Source organism: Entelurus aequoreus, linkage group LG10 (genome assembly GCF_033978785.1).
Source record: "Entelurus aequoreus isolate RoL-2023_Sb linkage group LG10, RoL_Eaeq_v1.1, whole genome shotgun sequence".
Classification (NCBI taxonomy): Eukaryota; Metazoa; Chordata; class Actinopteri; order Syngnathiformes; family Syngnathidae; genus Entelurus; species Entelurus aequoreus.
Genome location: NC_084740.1, coordinates 30,785,987 through 30,811,873, shown reverse-complemented (window position 1 = coordinate 30,811,873; position 25,887 = coordinate 30,785,987). Strand labels below are relative to the sequence as shown.

General features: G+C 39.1%; 1 protein-coding gene across 2 annotated transcripts in view; it reads left to right on the top strand.

Annotated features, from left to right (window-relative positions):
- Positions 1 to 25,887, top strand: part of st3gal4 (ST3 beta-galactoside alpha-2,3-sialyltransferase 4) — a 76,122-nt gene that overhangs the window by 1,957 nt on the left and 48,278 nt on the right. For both annotated transcript variants that reach the window (XM_062060533.1, XM_062060532.1), the window contains exon 2: positions 25,010 to 25,074. In XM_062060533.1, coding sequence (XP_061916517.1) covers positions 25,059 to 25,074 — 16 coding nt within the window. In that variant the 5' untranslated portion in view covers positions 25,010 to 25,058. The remainder of the gene's footprint in view (positions 1 to 25,009; positions 25,075 to 25,887) is intronic.

Here is a 25,887-nt window from a genome sequence, read left to right as displayed (position 1 = left end):
TTTCTGTCATTAATATTCTGGTTCCTACATTATATATCAACAGATCAATACAGTCTGCAAGGGATACAGTCCGTAAGCACACATGATTGTGCATGCTGCTGGTCCACTAATAGTACTAACCTTTAACAGTTAATTTTACTCATTTTCATTAATTACTAGTTTCTATGTAACTCTTTTTATATTGTTTTACTTTCTTTTTTATTCAAGAAATTTTTTTTAATTTATTTATCTTATTTTATTTTATTAATTAAAAAAAAAAAGGACCTTATCTTCACCATACCTGGTTGTCCAAATTAGGCATAATAATGTGTTAATTCCATGACTGTATATATCGGTATCGGTTAATGTCGGTATCGGTAATTAAAGAGTTGTACAATATCAGAATATCGGATATCGGCAAAAAGCCATTATCGGACATCCCTAATATATATATATATATATATATATATATATATATATATATATATATATATATATATATATATATATATATATATATATATAAACACACAGGCCAAAAGTGTGGACACACCTTCTCATTCAATGTGTTTTTTCTTTATTTTCATGACTATTTACATTGTAGATTGTCACTGAAGGCATCAAAACTATGAATGTGGAGTTATGCACTTAACAAAAAGAGGTGAAATAACTGAAAACATGATTTATATTCTAGTTTCATCAAAATAGCCTCCCTTTGCTCTGATTACTGCTTTGCACACTCTTGGCATTCTTTTGATGAGCTTCAAGCACACCAGTGAAGTGAAAACCATTTCAGGTGACTACCTCTTTAAGCTCATCGAGAGAATGCCATGAGTGTGCAAAAAAGTATATATATTTATGTGTGTGTGTTTGTGTGTATACATCTATCTATCTATCTATCTATCTATCTATCTATCTATCTATCTATCTATCCATTTTCTACCGCTTGTCCCTTTTGGGGTAGCGGGGGGTGCTGGAGCCTATCTCAGCTGCATTCGGGCGGTAGGCTGGGTACACCCTGGACAAGTCACCACCTCATCACAGGGCCAACACAGATAGACAGACAACATTCACACTCACATTCACACACTAGGGCCAATTTAGTGTTGCCAATCAACCTATCCCCAGGTGCATGTTTTTGGAGGTGGGAGGAAGCCGGAGTACCCGGAGGGAACCCACGCAGTCACAGGGAGAACATGCAAACTCCACACAGAAAGATCCCGAGCCAGGGATTGAACTCAGGACTACTCAGGACCTTCGTATTGTGAGGCACATGCACTAACCCCTGTTCCACCGTGCTGCCCTATATATATGTATGTATGTATATATATATATATATATATATTTATATATATATATATATATATATATATATATATATATATATATATATATATATATATATATATATATATATATATTCAATTTATTTAAAAAAAAAAAAATTTTACCGCCCGGTTTGATTTTTTTTTTTTTCTTTTTTATCGATTATTGCTTTCCGTTGGTGTTTTGTTTATATTTGCCGGGTCAAATCATTAATGATTAATTATTGGTCGACTTCAAAGTAATGCACTTTCCGGTACAAATTCTTATATTTTGATTCGCCTAAAGTTTTATCTATCACAAATACTGCATTTCCGGTATGGCGAGCAATAAACCCAAGAAGCGAAGCTTCAATGAAAAGTGGCTTCAGGAGCCACTTTTCAGCAAATGGCTCACTTATGAAGATGGAAAGATGTTTTGCACGCCATGTAAACAGGCTAAGAAAAAGAACACCTTTACGACCGGGTGCACTGATTTTCAAAGATCCAGCCTCACCAGGCACCATTACACCTTTCCTGCTTGTTTGCTCCCAGACCGTGGTCGAGGAGACGTTCCCTCCAGGACCGATATATTGTCGTGGGTAACACCCTCCACTTTACCCGGCAGTGGGTCCCTACAGTTCCGCTCTTTGGTCGGAATGATGAAGCCGTCGATTTGTTACAACTCTTTATTTATGTTTTCCACAAAGCCAAGCGGACATCCACTTTGCTATTAACACTCCTGAACATGCTTGCACTCCCTCTCCTAATTTGCCCATTCACTTACACACGTCACTCACCCCACATACTGCCATTCTTAAAGGGGAACACACAGCTTATGGTCATCACAAAGCCAGAGATGAAATGCTAGAGGCATTGAGTGCCACTGTATTAAGTGACATTGAAACTAACTTGCCAAATTCTAAGTTTGTTGGCATTATTTGCCATAAAAGTGTAGATGTGGCGGTTTTTGAGGATCTACATACAGGTGAGAATAATCAATTAAATTTGTCAAATGCTTGACCGAAGCAAAAAACCTTTTAACACTTTTATACTGAAATAAATACACCTACAACTTCCATCCATCCATTTTGTACCGCTTGTCCCTTACGGGGTCGCAGGGGTTGCTGGAGCCTATCTCAGCTGCATTTGGGTGGCAGGCGGGGTCACCAACAACTTCCATCCCATCCATTTTCTACCGCTTATTCCCTTCAGGGTCGCGGGGGTTGTTGGAGCCTATTTCAGCTGCATTTGGGCGGCAGGCGGGGTCACCAACAACTTATTAAATGGAAATATAGAAAAATATACTGGCAGAGGTAAAGTTTAGATCCATGAAGGATAGAAGAAAGTGAATGAATGTTTATAACTGAATACATTTACATATGCATAACATTTTTTTTTCTTTTGTATTATTTTTTGAATGAATTAACGTTTATGACAACCTTTTTCCAAAACACAATATAAAATGTGAGATATAACAGGATAATGCATACATTTATCATTTGTTTTCAAAACGGTTACAAAAAAGTGGGACCCCAAACATTTACTGTGGGACCCCATTTTTATGACTTGATGGGGTCCTTTGGACCCCATTTTGAAAATTCCTTACGCCAACACTGATATATACTGTATATATGTGCATACATGAAACCGGAAACATTATGAATGTTTATTTTAATCGCCAATGCATGTTATAAGGGCCAAGGACAAACTTTATGTTCTTGTTCTTCAGCGGCAAGGCAATGCTGTAATGTCCATCCACGAGTCTAACTGATTGTGAGGCCATATCAAGGAATTGATGGTTGTCCACAGATATGTCCTGTCTGTCATCTCGCTTGCACTCTGGGAAGTCGCTCCGAAACTGCTGATTCCAGAGTTCAACTGATATATGGTTTGCTGGGACTTGTATCCGTCCATGTGTTGTACTGTGACTGATACCCTCTCTGAGAGGTCCATAGATTGTCTTTTACACTGGCGATGACCTGCCAGAGTTCAGCAGCCTTGGGTGCATTAGTCCTAATTTAGGGCTGCAACTACCAACTATAGTCAACATGTCATAGACTATTCTAACGATTAGTCGTATAAAGCAAACACATATTCAGTGGCTCTAATTTAGCCATCAACTTTTAAGGAAAATCAGAAGTGTGAGCACTAGAACTGGATGTAGTGTGGACAAATGGGGCCAATTATTTTTAATATATTTTTTTTTTGTACTTGTCTTAATCCTTTTGTATTTGTTTTACATAGAGATGTCCGATAATATCGGCCTGCCGATACTATCGGCCGATAAATGCTTTAAAATGTAATATCGGAAATTATTGGTATCGTTTTTTTTATTATTGGTATCGTTTTTTTAATTTTAATTTTTTTATTTTTTATTAAATCAACATAAAAAACACAAGATACACTTACAATTAGTGCACCAACCCAAAAAGCCTCCCTCCCCCATTTACACTCATTCACACTCATTCACACAAAAGGGTTGTTTCTTTCTGTCATTAATATCTCCTGCTGGCCCCACTATGGACTGGACTCTCGCTGATGTGTTGGATCCACTGTGGACTGGACTTTCACAATATTATATCAGACCCACTTGACATCCATTGCTTTCGGTCTCCCCTAGAGGGGGGGGGGTTACACACATATGCGGTCCTCTCCAAGGTTTCTCATAGTCATTCACCGACGTCCCACTGGGGTGAGTTTTTCCTTGCCCGTATGTGGGCTCTGTACCGAGGATGTCGTTGTGGCTTGTGCAGCCCTTTGAGACACTTGTGATTTAGGGCTATATAAATAAACATTGATTGATTGATTGATTGATATTCTGGTTCCTACATTATATATCAATATAGATCAATACAGTCTGCAGGGGATACAGTCCGTAAGCACACATGATTGTGCGTGCGCTGGTCCACTAATAGTACTAACCTTTAACAGTTAATTTTACTCATTTTCATTAATTACTAGTTTCTATGTAACTGTTTTTATATTGTTTTACTTTCTTTTTTATTCAAGAAAATGTTTTTAATTTATTTATATTATTTTATTTTATAATTTAAAAAAAAAAGGACCTTATCTTCACCATACCTGGTTGTCCAATTTAGGCATAATAATATGTTAATTCCACGACTGTATATATCGGTATCGGTTGATATCGGTATCGGTAATTAAAGAGTTGGACAATATCAGAATATCGGTTATCGGCAAAAAGCCATTATCAGACATCCCTAGTTTTACACTTTTCTCAACTTAAAAAAAACCAACTAAGGACACAGGTTGCAACTTAGCCTGTGGCTAGAAGTCTTGTGTACTTTGACATTGTTTACCTGTGGGTAGCAATGTTTAATTGTGCTGTCTCTGTCAAATAAATACATACATAAATGAATTTAAAAAAAATAAGATTGAGATATTTTTAGGCATGTGCTTACACACAACAATATGTTTAATGTGTTTATAAATATTTATTTATTCTGTAACTATGCTGCTCAAAATTTAAATAACTATTAAATGTGTGTCCATTTAAAAAAAAAAAAAAGGACAGGAAAATTTAAAGATAAAACAAGTACATGTCTTAATGTAAAAAAAGAACAGTTAAAATAGCAGCAATAACAAGAAACAATAAAAACAACAAAACTAACTTGCTAAAAAAAACAAGCATTGTGAAGTGAATTACATTTATATAGCGCTTTTTCTCAAGTGACTCAAAGCGCTTTACATTGTGAAACCCAATATCTAAGTTATTTAAACCAGTGTGGGTGGCACTGGGAGCAGGTGGGTAAAGTGTCTTGCCCAAGGACACAACGGCAGTGACTAGGACGGCGGAAGCGGGGATCGAACCTGCAACCCTCAAGTTGCTGGCACGGCCGCTCTACCAACCGAGCTATACCGTCCCGACGCATTGATGTGTTTAAAAAGCTGCACTCTGGTATATTATTGATCATTGATTAACTCTTGGCATTTTTAGCACTATAGTAGACTCTGAATATAATTGTATCGTTGATTAACATTTTAGCAATGTAAAATATTTTATGTTTAATCTTATTAGGCTTTGGTGCCTAATGTTTATTGTGTGTGCATATGTCAATCAATCAATCAATGATTATTTATATAGCCCTAAATCACAAGTGTCTCAAAGGGCTGTACAAGCCACAACGACATCCTCGGTACAGAGCCCACATACGGGCAAGGAAAACTCACCCCAGTGGGACGTCAATGTTATAGACTGAAAGATGCATGTACGGTGGACCTCCTCGCTAGCATGGGAATACTTCGTGGGCTACATCGAGCGGCCTTTGTAGCAGCGGAGTCAAGTGCTAGCGGTGACCGCCAATGGAGACGACATAAGCGGTGCGAGCGGAAGCAGAAGCGGGGATGCCGAGCAGGGCTAACAACAAAGAGAAAAGCTAACCAAAGAAGCGTGGAGTCTCCGGGTAAGAAGCCATTTAAACTAGAACTAGCCGGCGTCAGGCTGGAGAATCCCTGCACACATAGCAATTCTCTTAGAATAAAACACAACTCACATAATGTTTTTTCTTTTGTGACCGTGTCAGAGGCAGACATACATTGTACTGAGGTAGCTAACTATGATGCGTTCAGTTTATCGCAACATCAAGCAAACAATCTGAATATCCCCGTCGTATCAATTCCTAGATATGTTCGAAACTATTTAAATTGCAATACGCATAATAAACGCAACATTATTAATATTGCTACTTCGGATAATTTCAACAAACAATCCTCAAAACAGCCCACTACCTATAATATGGGCTTTTTAAACATAAGATCATTATCTTCCAAAACGTTATTAGTTAATGAAGTCATTAGAGACAACAAACTTGACGTCGTTGGTCTCGCCGAGACCTGGCTCAAACCAGACGATTTTTTTGCTCTAAATGAGGCATCTCCTCCTAACTATACCAATACACATGTTGCCCGACCTCTTAAAAGGGGAGGGGGTGTCGCACTAATATACAATGAAAACTATAATCTTACACCTAACCTAAATAATAAATATAACTCGTTTGAGGTGCTCACTTTGAGGTTTGTCACACCGCTGCCTCTCCACCTGGCTGTTATGTACCGCCCCCCTGGGCCCTATTCGGACTTCATCAGGGAATTCTCAGAGTTTGTTGCTGATCTAGTGACGCACGCCGACAATATAATCATAATGGGGGACTTTAATATCCATTTGAATACCCCATCGGACCCTCCATGCGTGGCGCTCCAGACTATAATTGATAGCTGTGGTCTTACACAAATAAACATCGCATCGCAACGGTAATACGATAGATCTAGTGCTTGTCAGGGGTGTCACCACCTCTAAAGTTACGATACTCCCGTGCACTAAAGTAATGTCCGATCATTACCTTATAAAATTCGAAGTTCTGACTCATTGTCAACAAACTAATAATAATAATAATAACTACTATAGCAGCCGCAACATTAATGCTGCCACAACGACGACTCTTACTGACCTACTGCCTTCGGTAATGGCACCATTCCCAAATTATGTGGGCTCTATTGATAACCTCACTAACAACTTTAATGACGCCCTGCGCGACACCATTGATATTGTAGCACCGCTAAAGCTAAAAAGGGCCCCTAAAAGGCGTACCCCAAGGTTTACAGAAGAAACTAAAGCCCAGAAATTATCATGTAGAAAGCTGGAACGCAAATGGCGTGCAACTAAACTTGAGGTTTTCCATCAAGCATGGTGTGATAGTTTAATAACTTATAAACACATGCTTACCTCAGCTAAAGCTAAATATTACTCAAATCTCATCCACCTCAACAAAAATGATCCTAAATTTCTGTTTACTACAGTAGCATCGTTAACCCAACAAGGGACTCCTCCCAGTAGCTCCACCCACTCAGCAGATGACTTTATGAATTTCTTTATTAAGAAAATTGAAGTCATTAGAAAAGAGATTAAAGACAATGCATCTCAGCTACAACTGGGTTCTATTAACACAGATACGACTGTATATACGACGGATACCGCCCTCCAAAATAGTTTCTCTCTCTTTGATGACATAACATTGGAGGAATTGTCAAAATGTGTAAATGGGACAAAACAAACAACATGTTTACTTGACCCAATTCCTGGGAAACTTATCAAGGAGCTTTTTGTATTACTAGGTCCATCAGTGTTAAATATTATAAACTTATCACTTTCCTCTGGCACTGTTCCCCTAGCATTCAAAAAAGCGGTTATTCATCCTCTACTCAAAAGACCTAACCTCGATCCTGATCTCCTGGTAAACTACCGGCCGGTGTCCCACCTTCCGTTTATCTCGAAGATCCTTGAAAAAATTGTACCACAGCAGCTAAATGAACACTTAGCGTCTAACAATCTCTGTGAACCTTTTCAGTCCGGTTTCAGGGCAAATCACTCTACGGAGACAGCCCTCGCAAAAATTACTAATGATCTATTGCTAACGATGGATTCTGATGCTTCATCTATGTTGTTGCTTCTTGATCTTAGCGCCGCTTTCGATACTGTTGATCATAATATTTTATTAGAGCGTATCAAAACGCGTATTGGGATGACAGACTTAGCCTTGTCTTGGTTTAACTCTTATCTTACTGACAGGATGCAGTGTGTCTCCCATAACAATGTGACCTCGGACTATGTTAAGGTAACGTGCGGAGTTCCCCAGGGTTCGGTTCTTGGCCCTGCACTCTTTAGTATTTACATGCTGCCGCTAGGTGACATCATACGCAAATACGGTGTTAGCTTTCACTGTTATGCTGATGACACCCAACTCTACATGCCCCTAAAGCTGACCAACACGCCGGATTGTAGTCAGCTGGAGGCGTGTCTTAATGAAATTAAACAATGGATGTCCGCTAACTTTTTGCAACTCAACGCTAAGAAAATGGAAATGCTGATTATCGGTCCTGCTCAACACCGACATCTATTTAATAATACCACCTTAACATTTGACAACCAAACAATTAAACAAGGCGACTCGGTAAAGAATCTGGGTATTATCTTCGACCCAACTCTCTCGTTTGAGTCGCACATTAAGAGTGTTACTAAAACGGCCTTCTTTCATCTCCATAATATCGCTAAAATTCGTCCCATTTTGTCCACAAGCGATGCTGAGATCATTATCCATGCGTTCGTTACATCTCGTCTCGATTACTGTAACGTTTTATTTTCGGGCCTCCCTATGTCTAGCATTAAAAGATTACAGATGGTACAAAATGCGGCTGCTAGACTTTTGACAAAAACAAGAAAGTTTGATCATATGCCTATACTGGCTCACTTGCACTGGCTTCCTGTGCACCTAAGATGCGACTTTAAGGTTTTACTACTTACGTATAAAATACTACACGGTCAAGCTCCTGCCTATCTTGCCGATTGTATTGTACCATATGTCCCGGCAAGAAATCTGCGTTCAAAGAACTCCGGCTTATTAGTGATTCCCAGAGCCCAAAAAAAGTCTGCGGGCTATAGAGCGTTTTCTATTCGGGCTCCAATACTATGGAATGCCCTCCCGGTAAAATTTAGAGATGCTACCTCAGTAGAAGCATTTAAGTCTCATCTCACATATGCGGTCCTCTCCAAGGTTTCTCATAGTCAATCAATCAATCAATCAATGTTTATTTATATAGCCCTAAATCACAAGTGTCTCAAAGGGCTGTACAAGCCACAACGACATCCTCGGTACAGAGCCCACATACGGGCAAGGAAAACTCACCCCAGTGGGACGTCAATGTGAATGACTATGAGAAACCTTGGAGAGGACCGCATATGTGGGTAAACCCCCCCACCCCTCTAGGGGAGACCAAAAGCAATGGATGTCGAGTGGGTCTGACATAATATTGTGAAAGTCCAACACATCAGCGAAAGTCCAGTCCATAGTGGGGCCAGCAGGAACCATCCCGAGTGGAGACGGGTCAGCAGCGTAGAGATGTCCCCATCTGATGGACAGGCTAGCGGTCCACCCCGGGTTGGGAGCAGAGTAGAAAAGAAAAGAAAAGAAACGGCAGATCAACTGGTCTAAAAAGGGAGTCTATTTAAAGGCTAGAGTATACAAGTGAGTTTTAAGATGAGACTTAAAGGCTTCTACTGAGGTAGCATCTCTAACTTTTACCGGGAGGGCATTCCATAGTATTGGAGCCCGAATAGAAAACGCTCTATAGCCCGCAGACTTTTTTTGGGCTCTGGGAATCACTAATAAGCCGGAGTTCTTTGAACGCAGATTTCTTGCCGGGACATATGGTACAATACAATCGGCAAGATAGGCAGGAGCTTGACCGTGTAGTATTTTATACGTAAGTAGTAAAACCTTAAAGTCGCATCCAGTGTTGGGACTAACGCGTTACTAAGTAACGCGTTACTGTAACGCCGTTAGTTTAGGCGGTAACTAGTAATCTAACGCGTTATTTTTTTATATACAGTAACTCAGTTACCGTTACTGTATGATGCGTTACTGCGTTATTTTACGCTATTTTTATGTAGTATCGGCTAGAAACTGAAGATCTGAGTGCGTTTTATTGGAGTGCTCCGGTGGAAAAGAAGAGGCGTGCTTTCCCCCACCCACAGAAAGCACGCCTCCCCACAGGGGAGACGTTCCCCCAGGGCCGTACTTCGGGTCTAACAACCTTCACTTTACCCGGAAGAGGGTCTTTACAGCTGAGGGTGAATGACGAGCCCGGCGGTTTGTTGCAACTTTGTGACTTTATTGGACGCAGCCATCCAGCAAGCTAGAGCACCTACACGCACTCACTAGGGATGTGCGTATCGATCCTGTGGTATCGATATATCGGTACTCACACGCTACTCATTTGGCATCACTTTTCTGAAAAAAGTATCAATATAAACCAAAAAACGGCGTGTGGGGGGTGCAAGCATCACTTTCAGATGTTTTTGATTACTTCCTTAACTTACTATGTGCTGGGACACCCCTGTACCTGGCAGAGTATAGAGCTGGCCCAGTCACGTGACAGGAGACAGCGAATGAGCGTCGTCAACGTGAAACACAAGGGCCACACACATACGCTACTCTCATAACAACTAACAAGACATCATGGCGAAGCCAGAAGTCAAGTTTTTTAACATGGAGACATTCTCAATACTTTTCTTTTGTCGAGCACAAAGAAAATAACATTTTAGTTAAATGTAAGTTGTGTCTTGGATCAAAGATCCTATCTACTTAGAGTTAAAGTTAAAGTGACATTATGTTGCAGCTATTTAAAATAGTTTTGTCAATTTTTTCTGGCCTGAAATAAATTGGCCCTTTGAAACATATCTTTGTCTTTGTGTGTTGTATGTAGACCACATTGCTTTCTGAGTTCAGTGATGCAAATGCGTGTCAAGTTGATCAACACATTGTATTATTCTCCAGTGCAATAACAGTACTGAAATGAAGGCTAAAAGGGCATTAATGGGAGCCTTAAAAAAAAGGGGGAAAAAAGAAGTAACTAAGTAGTGACTTTTCACAGTAACGCATTACTTTTTGGTGTAAGTAACTCAGTTAGTAACTGAGTTACTTTTGAAATAAAGTAACTAGTACTTGTAACTAGTTACTGGTTTTCAGTAACTAACCCAACACTGGTCGCATCTTAGGTGCACAGGAAGCCAGTGCAAATGAGCCAGTATAGGCGTAATATGATCAAACTATGTGTGTGTATGTGTGTGCGTATGTGTGCACATGCGCATGTGCGATTGACGTTTGTTATTGTATGTAGCTGAAGGACTTTGGCTAAACTGATAGTGAAATAAATTGTACACACAACTTCTAACAATCTTATCGAGTTGAGGTGACCACGTCTTCCAGGTGTCCGACATTCCTTCGCTTTAAATGCTACCGTATCACAGATATAGTGTCATAAAAACAAGATCTGCTTTGCAAAATGAGCAAGGTATTCATATTTTTCACAAGAATAGGAAGAAATATTCCCAAACTGCACATGTTTTCACCCGCGATGTTGATGCTAGTGGCGGTGCTGACTCAAGTCCTCCAGAAAAAGACTAGTGATGATGTCACAACTATGTCGACAAATTAATTTGTTGGCGGCAAATGTTATTGTCGACAATGTTGACGACTCGTTGCACCTCTATTCCCAATGAGCAGTCCGATCTCTGCATGTCTACCTTCTGTAGATTCACCTCCTGAAGGTGTGACCACTTGTGAACATCCACCTGTAAAGGAATGTTACTCTTTGTTGCAGGGATAGTCTTTTGGGAGAATGTACCTGGAAGCCAGAGAAAATTGTTGCAATCCATGCTGCTCACTTCTAAGCTAGGCACGATGTGACTGTTAATGCTAACAATCCTTTTTCCCCTCATCGTCGTCAATCAAATGTTTGTTTTTTTTCCGATGAGGTTGACCTCTTTCATCAGTTCCTCAGTACAGAAGTAGGCTGTACTCCCAGGGTCAAGAAAAGCACAAGTTGCTGTTACCCTTTGGTTCTTGTTGCTTTTTACTTGTACTGGATCTATAGTTTAAATGTTTTCATTGTTCTCAGTCAAGGTCGTAGTACGTGTGCCGACAAACCCATGAACACTCGGTCTTCTTGTCTCTTTTCATGTTCATCTGACTCCCCTTTTTTCAGTTCTTGCTTTTTTGTTTAATTATGTTTGACCTTCAAGCGTAACAGTTTAGGACGTGACTGAGCGCACACTTGGCACAACCCTTTCTCCTTACATGATTCACTCAAGTCACCTGGTTTGAACCAAAGTCTATAGTTTCAAGATATTTGCAGTGAAAACCAATTATTGAACCAATGGAGTTCCGCTACGAATTGTTGAAGCTAATAAATGCATTAAAGAAGTGCAGCCATCGGACAGCATAGCCAATGCAGCCTCCCTAAAATTAAAGCGACATTCCAAAGCACCCTCCATGTTTTCTTCACGTTTATCATCTTCTGCTTCATCTACCACCGGAGCAGGAGGGGATAGAAAGAAGACAGAGGGGAGAATTGTGGGGACAGGACAGAGAGAGACAACAACAACAACAACCAACAAATACACCAGTAGATACAATATATACAAATATATATCTAATATTTATAAAAAAACAAAATAATAAAGTAGATATTACCACAATGTTGACAAAGAACATTACACTACAATTGAAACAGTAATAACAACATTGATAATGAATAATAATATTTACCTCTATTATCACATTCTATCATTTCAAATGTAACAATATATAAATTAAATTAACAATTGGATTATAAGAGAAAGGAGATAAAAGGAAGAAAGACAATGAAATTTTAAAAAAAGGGACATAATCTATTATCTTATACATTATGATAAAATGAGCTCAAGCTTACGATGTGGTGTGTTTTAGGTGATGTGTATTTGGATGAGTGTCATTAAGTTATCCTCTATGTATAAAAATGTGTGTTTGTAAATGTGTGTACGTTCACAAGGTATGGATGTTTATTTGTCAGCTAGTATGTGTGGAAGCTAAAGTGCGGCTCCTAGCCACCCAGAAAGCCTCACCATCCAACATTCGTGTTCATGGATCCTGCAGTTATTACTGTATCTTGGAATGATGCATATCAGTTGAATCTCTGTGAAATAAGCTTTCCAATGACGTATAACTCAAACAAGTAGGGGTGGCATAAAACCCGTTTCGACATGAAAATATTTAGTGTGCTTTAGGTTTAGAGTTCACATTTTTAAAGTGTGTTTGCGTTTTTTTTGTTTTTGCCATTTTTGACAAGTTATTGCAAAGTCGATTTTGTCTGCGTTATCTTTCCACAAAACAAATACCAGATATTGAATCTGCTGAAGTTGACCTTTGTTTCTATATGTGTACAGCTCTGGTAATGGGTACATTCGCACCCACCTGCACAAATGTACTTCAAAATGTAACAATCAAAATAAATGACTTTTTTTTGTTTACTAGGGCATGTATATATAATATGCATTAGTTTGACCATTTAAAATCAACGATAATAAAAAGGAGATGGGAAATAGCATAAAAATGCCCCAAAAAATTCGATTCATAGCGTTACTTTTTGGTGTAACCATCATGAGCGTTCTGTTCAGGTATATTTCTTTTATATTTTGATAAATCATCATAATTATGTATAACTAAATTTAAATAGGTATTGATCAATCTTTAAGCTGTGTGTATTTGATTTCAGTTTGCTTTTGACATCTTATTTAGAATTGTTGTTGAAACTTTTACAACCTTGTGTTGCGCTCATGATGGTGTAACCAATCTAGATTTCATTTAATGATCTTATTTTGAATATGTATTCCCTTTTTTACAATTAGTATATTTAAATATTCATTTATAAACATTGAATACATTTCAAATATCTATAAAATGCAATTGCCTTCATCTTATAGGGTAATGTTTAGTTACACCAAGTCATGAGCGTAACACTAAGCTTCATCACTTTGACTTGTAATATCTCTAATTCTGGTGGTGTTTTATGCTTTTTTCTTTTTGGAACATGTACTATACATATAATACAATAAAGTCCCATATAAAATTATGTTTCTAGCAATACTTTAATTTTGCCTTTGAAAGTAACACTCCAATGTCCATTAGTGGAGCTGTACACATATACAAATAACAAATATCATTGATGACCTTGTATGTCACATTTATGTTTTTTTAAAATTCAAAGTTTTTCATTGTCATTCTCTATATGATACATACAGTGCATGAAAGTACGTTTCTCATACTCCACGCATTTAGTGTAACATTGAGAGTGCAAGTGACAAATGCAATGACAAAGCAATTGTGATATAACATACATATATAATGACAAATGAAATTGATATTAATTATTATACTAATAAACAACATTGGAATAGTTTTTAAATCTTTTAAAAATTAGATTTACGTTATTCCCCCTACTTTGAATACAAATGAACGAGATAATTAAAAACACAGTTTTCTTTTATCGGATTAAAAACTAGTAGTTTTAAATGACACTGCATACATTGCATCTTACTCCTAGAATAATTCTAATTTAAATAACGTTGTTCTTTTTAGACTGGATGTAAATTGTACTTTTTATGGAATAATATACAAATATTTAAATTAAGAACTTCTCTTGGGAAGCTTGAATAGAAAATACTTCTGTTAACAAAAATGTAGCATTGCACATTGCATGCAAATAAACAATCTCCAACATTGAGATTAATAAAGTGCAAACTTCTGTCTTGAATAACATAGTTCTGTAAAGAAAAATGTGGTATTTGACATTGTGTCCAAATAAATATTGAAGTAAAACATTGAGATGACTGTAGTTTGTTTCAGTAAGTAGATAAAGTAAACACAGCCTTTTTCATTCAATCCAATCCCATACAATCCCATGTATTTGCATAGCACATTTAAACAACAGAAATGTTTCCAAAGTGCTGCACAACAATATTAAAAACAATATTCAAATATTATCCTTAGCTCCACCAATGACTGAATAAAAACAAAAAATAAATAAATATAAAACCAATATAAAACTAAATATGATTAAAAACGATTTTAAAGGTTAAAACCAATTAAAACAATAAATAGAAATCAAAATTTTAAAAACACAGAGGACCACACAACTCACGTAGTGTTAAAAGCCAAAGAATAAAAGTGGGTCATTCACACATCTTGGTGGTGTGCAGAGCAACTGCTGTAGCGATCGCTCTATGCATTGTGCTTCTTTCTCATCATACATGGCATCATCATACATATCTTGTCTAATTGATTCCAACATATTGAGGCGATTTTTAGCCCGTAGTTAGTTTTTTTTGTTGCGTCTTGTTTGCTTCGTAAAGAGTTGTATTTCCCTCACTCGGCTGGATGCTTCGGTTTCAGATTCTGGAACAAGTTCGTTGTGCGAATGCCTTTTGAAACAAACTTTGCAACGTGCAGTCACTTGTTCCACGTCTGTTGCCGCAAAACTAAAGTACTGACAACACTTTTCTTTTCTGTCTCACTCTTGTTAGAGTTAGCATTAGCCATGTTTTGCTATGTGAGTCGCTATGGAAGTAAGGGGACGGCGCAAGCTACGGAAGCTCCTGAAGGGCAAAAAGTATGCAGAGCAAAAGGAGATAAAAGTATTTTTTTTTTATTTTTAAATCGTCTGCAACAAAAAACTCATATATATCGATAACATTGATATATCGCCCAGGCCTAGAACAAACAAATCAATAGAATACCCATTACTAAAATGATCGATAGCTGCAGCCCTACACTGAATGAAAGAAACTATCGTACACTGAGACAAAGTTTGTACAACAAAGCACATTTTTATTCGGATTGTGGTTTGTAAATCGAAAATTTGGTCCAATGAAGGGTTCTTCGTAAATCGAGGTCCATTCTCCACTGTATCATTATTTTTTTAACCATGACGTCAGATTTTAATATTTCCAAGATGTTACCGTCTAATGGAGAGTAATAATGCGGCCCACAGAAGAATTGCTGTAGTAATCAACAGTGCCGTTGCTAGTTGCAGCCAGGCAGTGCAATCCATTTTGACTAATATTCATCACCAATCAGTCCCATGTAATTTATACACCATTTTTCAGTGCATATTTTAGTCCTTACATTGCCCCTACATAATAGACCGATTCAGTATATATAGTTAGAAAAACAAATATGGCGTCTGCTTCTAAACAACGTAGCTCGTGCTACATGTTAAAACTCACTCTTCTAGGTCTTGCAAGGAGAGAGTCATTTGAATAGGTTCTTATTGTTCAACACTAGTTGCACAATGGGTATGCATGGAATCATGGTGTCATCATCATGGATAACATTGATTTGAAACGTTTTTGAGACAAAATCACTGATGAAGTAGTCAATTGTTGTGTAAGTGCTCCCTTTTTGTTGCCATGTTGTGCATATGGTGCAAAGTAGTACACATCAGAAGATGAAACAGTGCATGTTTGTTGTAAAACTACTCTGCAGGGACTCACCTCGTCCACATGGTTACAACTCCCGTGAGAAGATGCGTTTAGGAAGCTGATTAAAGGCACCAGCGAGAGCTTATCCTCACAAAAGAGGTCAAATTGTTACATATTATGTCCCAATTTAGATCTGACTGGATTAAAAAAGAAAGAAAGAAAACATGATGTGATTTCAAGGTTATTTGTGGTTGTGAACGCTCAGTTGACCTGATACGGTTCTGTTGAGAGTGTAGTATGTTTGTTCTTTTTCCTTTGTGTTACTAATCAGTTTGAAGCGGGTATGATCATACCATGCGCATTCTGAGGCAAAGGAGAAGCAGGAGAGTTGTGGAGGCTAGGGCCGGCCCCTGGCATAAACACGATGTGGGTGTTTTGAACCACTTCCGCCATCCTAGACATGGCCGTCGTTGTGTCCTTAAGCAAGAGACTTCACCCTTGCTCCTGATGGGTCGTGGTTAGCGCCTTGCATCGCTGCTTTCGCCATCAGTGTGTAATTGTGTGTGTGAATGGGTGAATGTGATGTATAATGTAAAGCGCTTTGGGTATCATTGTAGGTATAGTGCAGCAATATATAAATACATACCATTTACCATTTCTTTTCCCCTTGAACCGATCAACCTTATTAGTTTACGTTTTCATATAAACTTTGGAAATTATCTGGAATAAAAACACATAACTATTGAACATATTGGATTCAATTGAATTGTAGTTGTCATTGTAGTCTTTCTCATAGACAATTTAGAGTGAAAAGCAAAACATTTTTTCACTCGCATACAAAACATTTTAACTTGGATTGTTTCCCTGGCTTCAAGACTCTCCCGAAGGATAGTGCGGCGGAGACACAACAAACTCCCTTCTTGTCTCTCATGGACACACACCTGTTGTTGTTGACTTTGGACTGACTAGCGACTGCACGACAACAAGACCGCGGAACAGAGACACGCGGCAGGCTTACACACACACATGCATCCACAAAAAATATACGCCACACACTCCACCCCCCGTCCAAAGCTCTTGACGCGAATCCCTTAGGAGCCCAGTCTAGATTGTATTTTTTTACTCATCCTACCCCAGCGTTGACCTTTTTCCCTTCTTTTACGGGGCGCCCATCAGTGTTCCTGTTCTGTAACCCTGTACACTGTTTGCTTGTCTAATCTTGAACGGGTTTGTGCTGAAAACAAAGTTTCGTTGTACTTGTGCAATGACAACAAAGACCTACCTACCTACCTGTTGGCATGCGTGTTGCAGACATGGCCAGTGGAATTTTTTTTTTGGAAAGACGCGTGACGAAGGTGCCGCAAGGTCGGGTTCTGGCTGGGGCCCAGGACCTTGCTGTCTCCGAGTGCTTGTTATGCCCCCTCTTCCCACAGGGGAGGGACGGGGCCCCCCTCACTCCCGGCACGGTTGTCAGTAACACATCCAACATGTCAGGTCGTCCGCGGAGACATCACTTCAGTTTGTCAAATGAAAGTTTGACAATGGATAATTCAGAAATATTAATTAATCTACTGTGCTGCTCATTAGGCTGCCACACAATATGATAAAAGATAATATATATGTATATATATATATATATGTGGGTGTATGTGTGTGTGTGTGTATATATATATATATATATATATAAAACTATATATATATACCTGTGTATATATAGTGTATATATCCATCCATCCATCCATCCATTTTCTACCGCTTGTCGCGGGGGGTCGCTGCAGCCTCTCTCAGCTGCATTCGGGCGGATTGGTATGCGGGGTACACCCTGGACAAGTCGCCACCTCATCACAGGGCCAACACAGATAGACAGACAAAATTCACACTCACATGTGTATATATATATATATATATATATATATATATATATATATATATATATATATATATATATATATATATAAACATATATATATATATATATAAACATATATATATATATATATAAACATATAAACATGGTTAAAAACTCTAAATAAAGGGCATTGTATATTAATTAAAAACGGTGTTATACTGCTTTTGAGAAATACCGGTACTTCTTTTTCATCTACATGTTGTGCGCTGCGGTGACAATGTTGGCATACAAGTTGCGGCGCATGTATCGAAATACATTTTGTTGCTGGTACCGGTACCAAATTATTGGTGTTGGCACACCGTTTTCTGCTCGGTAAAACACGACTATTACAGATATTATTGATAAACTAATTTGTTGGCAACAATTTTTTTAATAGATTTTCGGCGACAACATTGACAATTTGTTGCACCACTATTGTATATCGAGTACCGGTTCCTAATAGGGTCGGTACAGAAGGTTCGTTAAGATTCTAAGTAAATCATATGGCCGTCCGTATTTTTTTATCCAGCAAACCTTCATGTAATTATGACACCATCGTGCACTGCGCACATATTCACTTAAGGTGCCACAGCTGCGCATAGTAGAGGACATGTGTAGAACCCAATAATCAGCTCGGAATAATCCAAAATAAGGAAGCAAAATGTGTTGTTGTTTTTGTTCAGTTTCAGTTCAGTTCAGTTCAGTTTCAGTTTATTTTCGAACATGCATACAATACAATATAATGCATCACACAGTTACAGTTGTTTCATTACAGCAGAGCTTATTTAATTTTACCCCTTTTCATACCATAACAATTTTATCCAATTTCTTTGTTCTCTGTAACAGAACAGTGAACCGATAAATAATAAATAATAAATAAATAATGTACCATACTAAACATACAAATATTAAATACATAAATAATCTTTGTCTCAATAAAAAAAGAGAAAAAAAAAAGGGTTCAAGATGTTCATCATAATTCTCATTTGTGTACTTTGTGAACACTTGTAGTTTGAACAGTCTCTTAAACTGAATCATATTGGTGCTTTGTTTGATTTATTTGCTTAATTTGTTCTATATTTAATTCCACATACTGATATGCTAAACGTTTTAAGTGTCGTACGCGCATACAGATGTTTTAAATTAGATTTCCCTCTAAGGTTTTATTTATCTTCTTTTGTTGAAGAATTGTTGTACATTCTTGGGTAGCAGGTTATTGTTTGCTTTGTACATCATTTTAGCTGTTTGCAAATGCACCAAATCGTTGAATTTCAGTAATTGTGATTTAATGAATAAAGGATTTGTGTGTTCTCTATTTGTAGCCACAATACCAGCTTCATTGGATACAACTAAATGAATCCCGAACAATAAATATCTCCATTGCTCGAGCTCACCCCCCCTCTCATTTAACAATGAGGAAAAAACAACACTCAACCACATACCACACAAAATAAAGAACCATTTTGTAGCATATTATATATTGCCTCCCCAAAATTCCCCCAAAGTCACGCGAGGCAAGACCATGCTAAAGAGTTGGCGTCAGTTTGAAGTGGAAACCATGGCTTTACTCACAGGCCACATCAATCCTCTCGTTCCAGTACTCCACAGGCCAAGATTAATCCACTCAAAAAGGGACAAGGTTAAGTAATAATCCATAAAGTGGCTCTGAAGCAAGAATAGCACCGACTGACAGATCTCTAGTTGCTGTCTGAAATTTGCCGCCTTTGCATGGCACCCAAGCACACTTTCCACCCAACATGCTAATTACAGTAATTGTATTGAGATATATTTTACAAGATACAGTATATCATGTAAAAGGTTGTAATGGCCATAGGGGTCCATCGATGTGTATATATATAATAATATTGCCAGTCACAATTAACTTGTGCTCAGCTGGGAAAAGAAGTATATATATACTTATGTCATCCATTTACCTAGTATTATGAATTGTTACAGGCGTATTAAATACTCATGTTAATATTAAAAATGTAGCGTAATAGAATGTGGGGATATAAAAGGCATCCGGTGCTATCAGACCGGGCGGAAGCGGAAATTGACGTCACTCGCCACCTGGCGCACCTGTCAGCCACAGCGTTTTTGCTACGGAGCCACTGCATGGAAGGATCCTCATTTTTTGACCGTTTTTGTGGACTTACCAACTGGGACAACAGACACTCTTACCAGGAGGACTTTGAGTTGGATGCGCAGACGCGGTACTGTGTGTACGCTGCGGCTTCCAAACAATTGATCGCCTGCCCGTACGTGCATGCCGCTATGTGCATGTCACGTACGTAACTTTGGGGACTTTGGGGAAATATATGTGCTGTGACGGCGTGGCGGAGTTGATAGAGTGGCTGTGCCAGCAATCGGAGTGTTGCTGTTTACTGGCGTTCAATTCCCACCTTCTACCTTCCTAGTCACGTCCGTTGTGTCCTTGGGCAAGACACTTCACCCTTTGCCTCTGATGGCTGCTGGTTAGCGCCTTGCATGGCAGCTCCCGCCATCAGTGTGTGTGAATGGGTAAATGTGGAAATACTGTCAAAGCGCTTTGAGTACCTTGAAGGTAGAAAAGCGCTATACAAGTATAACCCATTTATCATTTATTTATCATTTATTAACTTTGGGGAGGTGAACTGCATTTTGACCTGCGGGATTGAGTGTGTTGTGCAGGTGTTTGAGTTGTATTGGTGGGTTATATGGACGGGACGGGGGAGGTGTTTGTTATGCGGGATTAATTTGTGGCATATTAAATATAAACCTGGTTGTGTTGTGGCTAATGGTATATATATGTCTTGTGTTTATTTACGGTTTTAGTCGTTCCCAGCTGAATATCAGGTCCCACCCGTGACTCCTTAATTTGCATAGTGGCAGTGACACCCGGAGAGCTTGGGTGCGTTTGTTACAAGGTCCATGCTCTGCATGTGAATGTCATAGATAAATCTTATTCCCAGCTGAGTATTTGTGTGACAAGATTGCAACATAGCAACTGCCTTGCACTGCAAACCTAGTTGACTTGCTTAAGGGTTAAAAGGCAGGTGTTAAGATAAGACTTTCCTGCTGTGTTGCTGATGTTAGCCCCTCTTGTAGTAGTAAGACATTAATATTTTCACATTTTTATTTACACTAAAAAGCATTTAGTGCCGATAAATATCGGTATTGTAAAGGAAATTGGTGTTGGTTTCGATGAAATCTAATATAGCTCCTTCTGGGGTGTTCAAAAGAACAACAGTGGACACCGAACTGAATCGGATCAAACATTTTTTATCCAAACCGTGGCTTTTATGAATCGTCCCACTCCTAATACACAGTTAAAGTAAAGTTAAAGTACCAATGATTGTCACACACACACTAGGTGTGGTGAAATGTATCTCTGCGTTTGACCCATCCCCTTGTTCCACCCCCTGGGAGGTGAGGGGAGCATTGAGCAGCAGCGGTGGCCACGCTCGGGAATCATTTTGGTGATTTAACCCCCAATTCTATCTCAACTGCATTCGGGCGGAAGGCGGGGTACAGCCTGGACAAGTCACCACCTCATCACAGGGCCAACACAGATAGACAGACAACATTCACACTCACATTCACACACTAGGGCCAATTTAGTGTTGCCAATCAACCTTTTAATTGATATTGTTACATATAATTATATTCAAAAATGTCATCGTTCAATGATCTTGAAAATTTGAAATATTAGTATTGGTACGACCAATACTGTCCCTGTAACTACTTGGCATAAATGGTATAAATTTGTAGTATCAAAACTCTGGCAAAACCTGCTGGCGGGAGCTCAAAGACAAGGAGGGAGTTCAGACCGATGCTGCCTTGGCTCTGTTTCCTGTTGGAATAGTAAGTGCCTTCCGATGCTTAATCAAAATGATAATGTTAGCTATCGGAAATTTGCATGATAGCAATAAATAGCCACCAGCTTAATCAATCAATCAATCAATGTTTACTTATATAGCCCTAAATCACAAGCGTCTCAAAGGGCTGCACAAGCCACAACAACATCCTTGGCTCAGATCCCACATCAGGGCAAGAAAAAACTCAACCCAATAGGATTACAATGAGAAACCTTGGAGGGGACCGCAGATGTGGGGACCCCCACCAACAAACTCAAAAGTACTGTATAAAATAAAAACATTTATGACTGCAAAACCGCAAATATAAAGTTTGAGTAGAATATGTAGGTTAATACTGTGGAAAGATCAGTCATACTGAATCACTGCAGTATTATTGTGTCAGTTAGTATGTACTACAGTAGTTTCTGACGATTTACGATGCTATGCGCTGGTCCTCATGGGAAATGTGGTCTTCCTTCAGGCCAAACACTACCGCTTTGGTCCACTGGTACTGCCAAAATTAACCAAAACTGAAAGTTCTTAAGTGGGGCTTAAATAAGCACTTTAAGTGCATATATATTACCTTATTTCTGGAGTCTGATAGCACATGCAAAAACACCAAAAGGGGCTGTTTGCAAAGTAACATTTTTTAAACCAAAAAGTTTAAAAGCCAAAAGTGTCCGCCCTGAGATCTGTAGGTCATGAGTTCAAACCCCGGCCTGTAGCCTTTTTTACTACTCTAGAGTCTACGCCCCTGGTGGGTGGGTGCGTGTGGGTGTGGGTGCCTGTGTGTGCATATGTGATATATTGTTTTGTATTGATTTGTTGCATTGGATGTTCTAATGCACTACCGGCAAAGAAATACCAAGAAAATGTTTCTTTTGTGCGAAGGGGCAGGAAATATAAGATTTTCTTCATCCTGTTCCTTTTCGACATGGCTGTGTATTGAATGCAGTAAGGTATGTGAGATTGTTGAAATGTTGTTGAAATGTACACATCCAAGTACGAAATAAATAAATAATTGAATTGAATTGAATTGAATTGAATAATAACAAAGACTATAAAAATGGGACACATTACCTCCCTGCTTGGCACTCAGCATCAAGGGTTGGAATTGGGGGTTAAATCACCAAAATGATTCTTGAGCGCGGCCACCACTGCTGCTCACTGCTCCCCTCACCTCCCAGGGGGTGATCAAGGGCGATGAGTCAAATGCAGAGAATAATTTCAATCATGGGTACTTTAACTTTAACTTTATATAACAACAATACCAACAGCTAGCTTATGCTATCGTGAGTGGTTTAACACAGCATATATAAATGTCTATTTTTTTTTTTTCACATTTACTAAGGATATTGAATAAAATTTGCTCGTCAGTGTGAAAAATGTGTCTGGTGTTCAGGCTTGCTACACACCGCTCTCTCATCCAAACGTACACAAAAGCAGTCCAAGAGAAGCCACTAACAATTTGCAGGCGTGTTGTTCGTTGTCAATAGGCTATACAATCAATGATAGCTTACGCTAATCGTTATCATTAGCTGACCACACACAAAGCTAATGCGTGTACGTATGTTACATACGAGTGTAGTTTATGTCATTATGTACTAAAAGCAAGAAGACTGCGGGGTATAATGCTTACAACACTCTGGAACGTTAGTGCCCTCTAGGCCGGTGTTTTTCAACCTTTTTTGAGCCAAGGCACATTTTTTGCATTGAAAAAATTCGGAGGCACACCACCAGCAGAAATCCTTAAAAAATTAAACTCCGTTGACAGTAAAAAATTGTTGTCGCAATTGTTGGATATGACTTTAAACCATAACCAACCATGCATCACTATAGCTCTTGTCTCAAAGTAGGTGTACTGTCACCACCTGTCACATCACCCCCTGACTTATTTGGGGTTTTTTGCTGTTTTCCCGTGCGTAGTGTTTTAGTTCTTGTCTTGCACTCCTATTTTGGTGGCTTTTTCTCTTTTTTTGGTATTTTCCTGTAGCAGTTTCATGTCTTCCTTTGAACGATATTTCCCGCATCTACTTTGTTTTAGCAATCAAGAATATTTCACTTGTTTTTATCCGTCTTTGTGGGGACATTGTTGATTGTCATGTCATGTTCGGATGTACATTGTGGACGCAGTCTTTGCTCCACAGTAAGTCTTTGCTGTCGTCCAGCATTCTGTTTTTGTTTACTTTGTAACCAGTTCAGTTATAGTTTTGTTCTGCATAGCCTTCCCTAAGCTTCTTTTCTTAGGGGCACTCACCTTTTGTTTATTTTTGGTTTAAGCATTAGATACCTTTTTACCTGCACACTGCCTCCCGCTGTTTCCGACATCTACAAAGCAATTAGCTACCGGCTGCCACCTACTGATATGGAAAAGTATTACACGGTTACTCTGCCGAGATCTAGACAGCACCGACACTCCACAACAACACATCATTTGCAGACTATAATTACTGGTTTGCAAAAAATATTTTTAACCCATATAGGTGAAATTAGACAATCTCCCACAGCACACCAAAATGTATCTCACGGCACACCACGGCACAGTAGTTGAAAAACACTGCTCTAGGCATCTGCGTAAAAGTTGCAAAAATCCCCTTTAGTATAAAATAAAATCGATAACGGGATAAAAAATGGTCATTGTTTGACAGCATTTGAAAATATGTAAAGGTTTGCTATGTGCAACAGTAACAGAACAGTTTGAATACATTATCTAATTAGTATTCTCAATTCCCTGAAGTGCAGCAGTCATAGTTCCAGTTTGTAGCCCGGTTCCCAATTTCTACTGAAAGTGAACAATGTGGCACTTCACCTCCAACACGTGTTGTGCCAAACAGACTTTAATGACGAAGAGGGTCTTTGAGCCCTGAGATTTCTCAGACCGCCACATGAGCCCTTAAGAACAAAGTTGAACTTTCAAACAAAATGAGTAAATTCCTATGGAATCCATTTACCAGAGTCACTTCCTGGGTAGCTTCCTGAATCATCCTTAATCATTACAGTGTGTGACTACCGTTTGGTGGGAAGGGCAAATCTGATGGCACTTCCCTAATGCTAAGTCACCCTCTTGTCTAATAGGGGGTGTGTCATGTTTAAAGACCTGCTTTTTATTCACAGCTGCCATTCGAGTGCTTCAAGCCGGGTCGGTTTGCATATGTCTGACTCTTTTCTTGCTTTCTTTCTTGCCCTGAAGCCCTGACACATCAGTTGTGAACTCCCCAAGAGAGACAGAGACACTGGAAATGACCGAGAGAAAAGGTAAAAACACTCACTCCTGATAGGTTCACTTGATGTATTTGTGCTTGTTTGCATTTAAAAGCAGCCAAACTACTAACTGGCGCTCGCAAACTACCAAAAGCTCTCTTATTACAGTGGTACCTCAACTTAAGAGTGCCCCAACTGAAGTGTTTTAAGGTAAGAGGCATAGACTTTGAAAGGGAACTGCATTTTTTATTTGCCCATCATTCACAATCCCTAGGTAAGACAAGAACACACGTTTTTCTTTTTTAAGCGTTCTAATTCGTAAAATCGTACGAGGTGGCCAACAATGCAGCTAATGGGAGTACACTATTCGTCCCATTAAGCCCTCTAAAAAAAAACGTTGAAAAACCGCCAACAATACTCAATTTACATGTTGTGACCTGAATATTAACCAAGTTATGCAGCTGCAGTGGTCCCCAGAGGCGTGATGCGCAGGCCCACTTTGTGGACACGGCCTGGCATCACCCAACCACTGCCCCGCTGCCTTGTGGGTTAGTCTGGGAAGACAAAAGGCTAGGGGAGCACACCCTGAGAGAAAAGCAAGTGCTGGTAGGCGCACCATAGGCGGTCCTCCGTCAGACCGGAGCTCCGGCTGTGAGGAGCTGCTGGTCGTTCTGGGTTTCCCTTGCCACTGGATACAGCTCCCCACAGTGAAGAAGTGATGTTGGAGTCTGAGTTTCTCCCTCGTCGAAAAAGACCTCAACAGCGGAGTGGCCGGATGATTGTTGCATAGAAGCTCCACAACGGTCACAAAGGCGGAAGAAGGCTGCAGCAAAGATGGGCCCCCAATTGTCTTGGTCTCCATGCCAT